Source organism: Haliotis cracherodii, unplaced genomic scaffold (assembly GCF_022045235.1).
Source record: "Haliotis cracherodii isolate W230 unplaced genomic scaffold, xgHalCrac1.p SCAF_9, whole genome shotgun sequence".
Taxonomy (NCBI): domain Eukaryota; kingdom Metazoa; phylum Mollusca; class Gastropoda; order Lepetellida; family Haliotidae; genus Haliotis; species Haliotis cracherodii.
The window spans coordinates 29,765,898-29,775,043 of record NW_027266343.1 but is presented as its reverse complement, the minus strand read 5'-3'; the positions used below and the strand labels follow the sequence as shown (position 1 = coordinate 29,775,043).

At 35.1% G+C, this 9,146-nt stretch overlaps 1 protein-coding gene across 2 annotated transcripts; it reads right to left on the bottom strand.

Annotated features, from left to right (window-relative positions):
- Positions 1-562: 562 nt before the first annotated feature.
- On the bottom strand, positions 563-9,146 carry LOC139452147 (max dimerization protein 4-like). 2 transcript variants are annotated; one of them, XM_071233488.1, is made up of 6 exons: positions 8,964-9,146; positions 8,768-8,855; positions 7,736-7,765; positions 5,826-5,940; positions 4,804-4,978; positions 563-4,401 (listed from the first exon to the last, which is right to left on the bottom strand). In XM_071233488.1, exons 1-6 carry the CDS (start codon positions 9,034-9,036, stop codon positions 4,256-4,258), a joined length of 627 nt encoding a protein of 208 aa, XP_071089589.1. In that variant the 5' UTR covers positions 9,037-9,146; the 3' UTR covers positions 563-4,255. The 2 variants fall into 2 exon arrangements, with proteins under 2 accessions (XP_071089589.1, XP_071089590.1); XM_071233489.1 differs by having other exon boundaries at positions 8,976-9,146.

Here is a 9,146-nt window from a genome sequence, read left to right as displayed (position 1 = left end):
TGTCCACTTATTATTATTATGTCAATATATACAGTCCACTTATAGTCAACAACCATCATGTCCCAGATAAAAAAAAGATTTTGACAGCTGGGAAGTGGGTCTAAAATTAGAGCTTTATTTCAGCTGAAGTCTGGAGGTCAAATTTGGATGGATTTATAATTCATAGAAATGACCTAGCTGATGTTCAAACCTGAATGAAATTGTCCTAAAGATACGACTCTTCAGAATATTATAACACTACTTTTATACAAAGTATACAAAGTTCTGTTGGGCTCTACAGTATTCAAACACATCCAATGGTAACCACAAATGCCTACTTAGCATGTTAAGACAGTTCCAATTTTAAGCATTGCAGTGACAACATGCCAAGTTAACAAGCTGCAGTATAGATGTTGAAGGAGTTATCACATTAAACTTGCGTAGTATGTTTTTACATGAAATGAATATTTGATTTCAGTCATGCTCACAAGACTTGAGATGTAACTCTGTAAAGGCTGTATAAAACAAAGTTTTAACCTCACTAAGATTCATCAACACTCCAAATACAACAGACATACAGAAATCAGGTTGATTAAGATTTTTATTCCTCAAAATGAGAAGTTGAAACAATAAAATTAATTGTCGTATGTACACAAAAATGTCTAGGGTTCTACTCTTACCAGTATCCTGGCTCTGATGAAACAACAATAGTAACGTTTGCTGTCTAAAACTTTGACACCTTTTTTTGCAATATATTAGGAACATGCATGGTACATGTACATATGCTTAATTTTCACATGCCAGTGTTAAACACGAACAATTCATTCCATATCGATGATGTACAGTTTGAGGAACCTAGGAATAGACTTTTGAGTCCTCATTCCTTTTTTTATAGCACTGTGAGTTGCTTTGAATGATAGGGATGGAGTATTATTAGTCCCTTCTCGCTTGATGTTTCTTGGAACATTCATCACAAAGACGATATGATGTACATAGAAAACATATTTGATCTTAACAAGCACCAGTGATTCTGATGGGAGATTGTTCACTTCCACTTTGCATCAAGATTTGGACTTGCGCTGGTTTTCAAACTTAAACAACAATAACAGAAGCCTTATTTTCACCAAGTTTTGGTTTAGAAATATCAAGCTTTTCCTTGGCAACTCAGAAAAAACACTACCTTTTTTATGCATAATTATAGAAAATTAACATCAACATTAAAACAATTAAGCATCTACTGCTATCATTGGTATGACCGTCCCCATAATCATTATACTGCCATTTTATAGTCTCAAAAATATGCAGAATGCTTTTGTAGTGCCCTCGTTCTTCTGAAACAGTGTTTGGGAGCAGTCATTAATGAGAATATGACTTTGTTCATTCTTTACTATAGAAGCAAAAGCTTTTAAGTAGGGAATTTTTGCATATTAAATATGCTTTCCATTTCAAGCCTCCATGACTAGATGTTAAACATCGTGGCGGAGGAGAGGAACAATCTATGCCTGTTGGCTTTAGCAGGGAAACAAAGGAATAAGTCTAGGAAAGTTGCTGATAAGTCTCAAAAACCTTGCAAACAAAGCATAACTTGGAAAGGAAAATAGTAAATTATATCACAAACAGCATCATAAATAAAACAATTAAACCTGCAGATTTCTCAATCAGTCCAAATCTTCCATGCAAAATGATCACAGATTTGTTAGAATATTCTTCACCTCGTTTTGTTTTGATAAACAGAGCTTCACTGGTTACCGTGGTTACAAGCAGCATACATAGTCATTATTTCACTTCATCATCCTCATTAAGTACTTCAAAATAACAACAACGTCCATTCATACCACATTCTCGCACATTGTGTATGCACACCTTTCACACTAAAGTCGATTTACACTGGGATCTTTCAACCACCAAGTGTGACAGTTTGAGAACCACATCGCAAAGTAAAATATTTCACTGAACTAAACATGAAATCACCACTCAATCTTGTCAAACAGTTTAAAATCGATTCCTGCAAGCAACTTGCATCCAGTGCATGTTTAGACTTGCTTGTGCTAAAAAGATTAAAATCATTGCATCCATGCATCCAGTACACTTGACAAAGATAAAAATCTTTATGGCCATAATCAAAATTCCTTTGATTATCATAGTTAAAAATATTACCCAACATGCTTACGAATGTCTTTCAGGGATAAATATTTGTTTCACAAGACTGAGTGTGTTGGTTTAACAATGATACTAAGCTAAAGAAACTTTACAACAAAAGATACAGAACACAAAAGAATTAGATCATCACAGGGCAAGAAATGAGAATCAGAAATGTTTTTGTGTTTCTTGGCAAGTAACTGCCTCACAAATTCATAATCTCGTCAAATAATGTCAAGAGACAATTTAACTCAAAACATTTTCTTGCATGTACAAATTATCTTTGACATAAAACCAAGAACAGCTTCGTCAAGATAGATCCTTTCATTAAACAGACAGAACCATAACGGAAAAGATATAAATATTTTACTTTTTACAAATATGTTCAACAGATTTAATTTACTCCCTTAAATATTTAAACCATTCTAGGTTCAACCACACAACTAAAAGTCAAAGGACATTACAATCAGCCACTTGAAACACTGGGGTTCACTGTTTAGTAGCTTAAAGCAAAAATACAAGTTTATGCATCAATAACCCTAGTGAATGTCACTTCAAAAATAAAATGTCAACTGTAGTCCAAATTTGAAAATATTAATCATAATATCAGGTTATTACTTAATTTACTTTACCATATTCTTAAACACTTTACAAAAATATAGGTTAAAGAAAGGCATTGTGATGTCTTATTGTTGAGTAAAATGTAGAAAGGACGAATAGTAATTATTCCATGTAGAGAACAAGCTTTTCATCAAAACCTACTCATGGTTTCATCATTCCTGAGAATATGTATGCAAATATCTCTGTGACAAATAAACTGTCACTTCTTTTATTGCAAAAAGCCAACCATTCCAGTGTATACTTGCACATTTGATGTAACAGTGCAATATTTACTCCAGATGCAGTGCCAATCCTCAGTTGGAGAAGAATTGGAATTCTGTTTGCCCTATGAGAATAACAAAACCTTACTCAGATCAATTCTGATGAGTCAGAAAATCTTGAGTTTGAGTATTGAAAAAATATTTCCCCTGGATATTGGCTGAATGACCAGGCACTGCATATGTTGTAGGTATTGGCCATCTTGTTCAAGTACATCCATCCATCCGCGGGTCCGATCCAACAGCTGCCTCGATAGGCGAGGACACCTTTCATCTTCCAGCCAATCACATTTCAGCTTAGTATCACAGATATTACCATGATTGCCTTGGAAGAAGTCTGAAAAGCTCATCCTCAGCCCAAATAAGTCTACCGGGACTTCTGGACTGATGTACAACAGAACACTAGCCACAAGACTAGACACGTGTCACCCCTGGAAGATTTTCCTTTTGATGCTTGCACATTTTTTTTTCTCTTGCTATGAATACAGAATCTACAGGCTATGTTACAAGAGCAAATAGATTAAGTAGGAACTGCGTCAGATTTACAGATCATTTTACAATAGCACAATTTAACCGAAGATTAGCCAAATGTTCATCAAAAAGCTATTTTGTGACAAATGTCACTTTACAAAGCTGATGATAGTTATAAAGCAACTTATTGGCAAAGATGCAAGCTTGATACAGTAATCCACATTTGGAGACATAGAGAGGGAGTCCTGTGTGTCTAGGACAGACGAAGAATATAAATCATCAGTATACTCCATTCACTCGGCTTGTATCAGAACACTCCTAGACATTTTTATTGATGTAGTATGGTATGCGCCTTGCCTACTCCGGCAAGAAAAAAACAGAGCTGAAACAAGTGTTACTACCAGTTAATGCCACCCCCAGCCTTTGCTGCCATAGGATAACGGTACCTACTTGATGAGGGAAGGCTTGGTGGCATATCTTTGAGGGACTGGACTGACCCCCACAACATAAACATGTCATAACAGCAACAAATGGCAAAAAAAAAAAAAATTAAAAAATTGGAAAAATGTCAATAGACTTCACCATTGCTTCCAAAAAGAAAATGTGTCTGTAGAATTATTGGATGACCTTCATTAACTGAATGGATCAGTAAGATATTTTAGTTGCTTTTTGTTTCTCAGCATAGTGATCATAACAGATCTCTTGTGGAATAAACAGTGATATCTGTTCCTCATTATGCTACACACAGCACTACCCATCAACACGGTGCTGTCCTTGATAGGACACCATCAAAGGGACTCAGAATAGGGTGAATCGTCCATAAAACTAAAGTATTTGCTATCCACACTGTAACCATCGCTACCACCACTTCCAATGCTGCTATGGTCATCGGTATCACTCTGGGCACTGTTGTCACCCAGGATATCCACTTCGTCTGTAAAGAAAAACACAGAATATTGAAATATGTTTTAAACAATGTCCATATCTTAAGTACATTTTCATACACCAAAGAATTAATTTTAGACTTCTTTCAAATGCATACTATGACAAACAAGCAGTGATTTCTGGCCATGAGTATGATAGCATAATGGTAAACTAACCATATCAGTCTGCGACTTTAATCACACTGAAAGCCAGAGTCTAATACAATTTCCCAAACGTCACACAAAAGTCACACTGATAACTTAAACTAGTGGGGGAGGGTCTTTAATAATTTGGGAAAATGACCCATAATAATTATAAATGAACATCTGGCATCTTCCACCCATTTTATTGATGAATATTCAATGATTGAGACTTAAAATCTTCCAAACAAACAGTATACTAAAACACTCACCAGACTCTGAAGTTGAGGTAGTTGAGTTTGTAGAAGTACTACATTCGCTAATACTCCGTTCTTTGACACGGTACATGCCAACACTCAGTTGATCTAATTTCCTCTGTAAGTGCCTGTGTTCTCTTCGCAGTTGTTCTTTTTGAGTATAATGTCTCCTTTCTTTATCCTCTAATATCTGAATGAAAATATAATAATTTATCATTACATGACATTTTCTAAGAAAATCTACACATGGACCAGCATCTATACAATTATCATGAAATAATAAAATTAAATAAAAAGAAACTAAATTAAATATCAGTAAACATGATAAAGTTGTCAACACCATAGAAAAGAATGATCCAATTGTGTTCAGGCTTTGTGAACAAAGGGAGACAACTCTTACATGCCCCAGGACCACAAGCTTCATGGTATGGGTCACATTGAGAGGTTTTGAAAGATGGCCAGCAACATTTTAATCAATATTATTAGCAACATCATTGGATTCCTGGATTGAATAGGTCTTCATTATCCCATTCTTGTCATAAGACAAAACAAATATGAGTGTGTGTGTGAGTATAGTTTTATGCCTCTTTTTAAAACTCTTTTAACAGGATGAATGTCATCATTTTGGTCGGTTGGTTGGTTTGTTGTTTAACGCCGCACTCAGCAATATTCCAGCAATATGACGGCGGTCATCATATTATCCACATGGATCATTGCTTTATGTTGTCAGCCATTGAGCAGCCTAGTACAGATTCTATTACTTACATGCAGCTGTGATATAGCTGGAATATCTCTAAAAGTGGCCTAAAACCATCTTCACTCATTTTTCTTGTTTCACATGAATGAACCTCGGGCCAAATCATCTCTTCACTAGATAATCTTACAACAATTCCATAATTGAACATAAATACTCTTAGTATTGACCATAAGTGATTCAGATATGCTTCTGTCTTGTGTTGACTGGTCTATCATGATACAGATGAAATCGATCACAAACTCTTTGAAAGCTTGATCAACAAGAAGCAGAGATAGCTTACCCTAATAAACCCTCTTGCTTTGGTTAAGAGCCCTAAGGTTGTATGTCTAGTTGCGTCTGGTCCCAAAGGCACCATGTCTTTCAACTTTTCCAAACAATGTCTTAAGTGGGCTCTCCTGCAAAAAAAGGAAACAAAACTATGCACAATATTGCTATTGGTAAGCACTTAAAGTCAATAAATCGATTGTAATCAGTGTTCGATCAATAGTATAGATTTCAGTTAGGAATATTGATAGTTTCGATTGCGTTTACCATATTATTTAAATACATGAAATGCTTTCAAATTTGTTTTTCTTTTGATCATGAGTGGTAGTAATTTACACATGGTAATGTGGAAGTTTCTTTTTTAAATTATTAGGGTAAAGAAAAAACAAATCAGTCATATCTGAAACTTTACTTTTTATTTGTTGTTATGGTTATCACATTCAAAGGAAACTTCAGTTCAAAGGTTGAATTCAACTCTTAAATCCATCTAAAATGATACACTGAAAACTATCAATATTTATCGCAATAGTTTCTTTGAATATTAATAGTTATTGCAATAGTGATTTCCAGACCAATAGTCTCCCCTACTGCACATACAAACAGTGACAGTGTTAGGTACACTTAAAATTAAGGGTGCTGCAATCTTTCAAATGTAAACAATGAGAATATGGACATAACCAAACATTAGTCTTATATCATTGAAATATAAACAAGACAAAGATCTATATCGGAAAACTGAAATCCAACCATGGAACTCTTAATGTTTCAGATACAAAATATCTTTTCATAACTCTTTATCAGGATTAACTTTCTTTCTTTTTTAATTAACACAAGGCATTGATTATGCTTATATTTATTCCCAAACCATGACTCAATACAGTTGTAAGTGTTGAATTTGACTAATGATTGCAACTGTTCCAGATCGGAAATTGAAACAGAAGGAAAACCAGTACAATGGGTTTAACATTATTCTGCCATGAAATGAGACAATAAATGAGATAATAACTTCATTCATATTGAAAGGGCAATAATTGAACATTGTTTATGTTATACACATGTGCATGTTTGCATATCTTATCTAAACATTCAGCATAACAAAAACTGCTGCATTAATATTACATTTTTGCAATTTTATTGAAATGGTCATGAACCGAAAATAAACTATGTCATGTTCACTAATTAATTACCTCTTGCAGTAAGGTTGCAATTAATCTATTACCATCATAAATATATCTGGTAGTGATCCTAGAAATATATTTCATCTATAAAATGCTTGTAATAAAAACTGACAGCAAGATTTCCAGCAACGGTAACTACAATAAATTGAGAGTAAATCATATGATTTCCTCATCATTTGTAAAATGTAGGATCATAACAACTCATGTCAATTGTCAATCATAATTTCTGTGTGTAATTCATTTTAAATTAAATGTCATTTCAGGAAGAATATTAACAATAACTTATTTCGTTAAACAAAGTGGATCTAGATTGTAGATAACCTAGTTACACTGACTATGTATCTGTATCCAAGGATTAAGTTTTTAATTTTAGAACGAAGTATGGAAAGGTGAACCAAAGTTCCTCTTTTGCGCCAAAAGTGAAAGAAAAGCGCTAAACGCAATCGAAACTGCACATTTCTTTGTGTTCTATTTTGCTATCGTCCCGGTGTTTGTAAACTCAAGGTGAAGGTCGTTTCACGAAACCACATGACCAATATGGAATCTCAATGTCCGCCGCAAACAATAAGATCACAAGCCGGTGCATGTGGAAAAGTATGCATATGGCAACTGTAATTTGGCCATATTCGTCAATATAATAAAGGTTAATCATAGTTGCTAAAAGGAGCATGGAGGATATACAAGTTACAAAATGGTGGATTTGTGTATCTGACAGCTAGGCTTACAAATGAATCATTTAGGTACTCACCTATTTTTCTCTAATTCGTTATGAGTTGATCTGGAAAAAAAATCGAAATTAAAGCATCTGTTAAGCACCATTGACGTGATAAACATGTCGAAAGTGACTTATTAATTACAAAATCAATGTTGATGTATCTACGACTCCAATGCCAGATTTATCAACGTGGCAAATGTGCTTGCAATATCGCTAAATCATCAAAATCAAAACATTTCAAAACAGAACCACAACTAAAGAGATATCCATATTCACAAAATATAAACTGCAGCAACATATCTAGAGCCATGTAAGTTTTATCGGCAGATCAATTTGTAAACAATCCATTTGGCTCGCAACCGTTAGAAAGGGCGTTAGCGACCGATACACTTGGCGCCACAGGATTTACAGAGGTCAAATGCAAACACAAGCATTTCTGAAATAACATTACGACAAAACATTGAATATATTTCATTCGTGGTGATCGGTATTTTTTTGCATAGGGTTTGTCAGAGAATAAAGCGTCTTTGTTAGGTACGAGTCAAATCTGACATCTGCCGTTTGTTGGGCGCGCGGAATATCATCCGCTTCAACTTTACAAAGCAATAGTTCAAGACTATAGATATGCTATCATTCCATGACAGTAGCACCAAAAAGACCTTTAGCTTTCAGATTATCCATTATTATAGGTGATGCTTACAATGTTATTGGAAAATAGTAACGTTCTTTATTGTTGTTATCAGGGAAAGCTTGCCCGAGCACCGGTTCACAAGATGGCGGCTGTCGTCGGCTGGGCGAGAGATTTTGACAGCGCGTAAAATTTTTCCACACTAGCCTCATATTTCACAAATATCGAACAATAATGGATGAGACTGATAGAAAACCTGTCTATCTAAGAGTTACATCAATTAGATATGATTGATTGAGTTAACTTTAACTCTAACTTCCAAGATTGAGTTTGACAGATCGCGGGCGTGCAGAACGGCATGACTTCGCTATCAGCTGACCCGGACCGAGCAAGTCGGTTTGAAGGCGATTTCTCGCCTTGATCGGTCAAATTCGTACCTATTTCCCTGAGTTTTCTTTCCTTTCGACTTTTTCTTGGAATATTCATCGGGCATAGGCAGTGTGGAAGCATAACCATGCTCAGCTTCTGCAAAAAAGAAATCAAAATAAATAGACCACATGAGCGAGTCTATCTGTCAAAATGGGCGACCATGCTGCAACGTGGCAAAACACGAGAGAAAAATTTGCTATTTACCATTGAATTTACCTCTTTCTCTTCTCTCAATATATTCAGCGGCTTGTAGAAGTTGTGCAATACTGTGCATCATCGAAAATAATTGCAGATTTTGGCAAACTCAAAAGAAAAACGAACTGAAAGGTCTTGCTGTCGTGGTTGTTTTGGCCTGAACTGAAACGCACGTTGAGGCAGGCGAACGCA

Coding starts and splice junctions, on each gene's coding strand:
- LOC139452147 (XM_071233488.1), bottom strand. CDS start 9,036: ATGATGCACAGTATTGCACAACTTCTACAAGCCGCTGAATATATTGAG. Junction 8,856..8,963: donor AGAAAGAGGTAAATTCAATG/GTAAATAGCAAA, acceptor TCTTTTTTGCAG/AAGCTGAGCATGGTTATGCT. Junction 5,941..7,735: donor AACGAATTAGAGAAAAATAG/GTGAGTACCTAA, acceptor CTTTTTTTGCAG/GAGAGCCCACTTAAGACATT.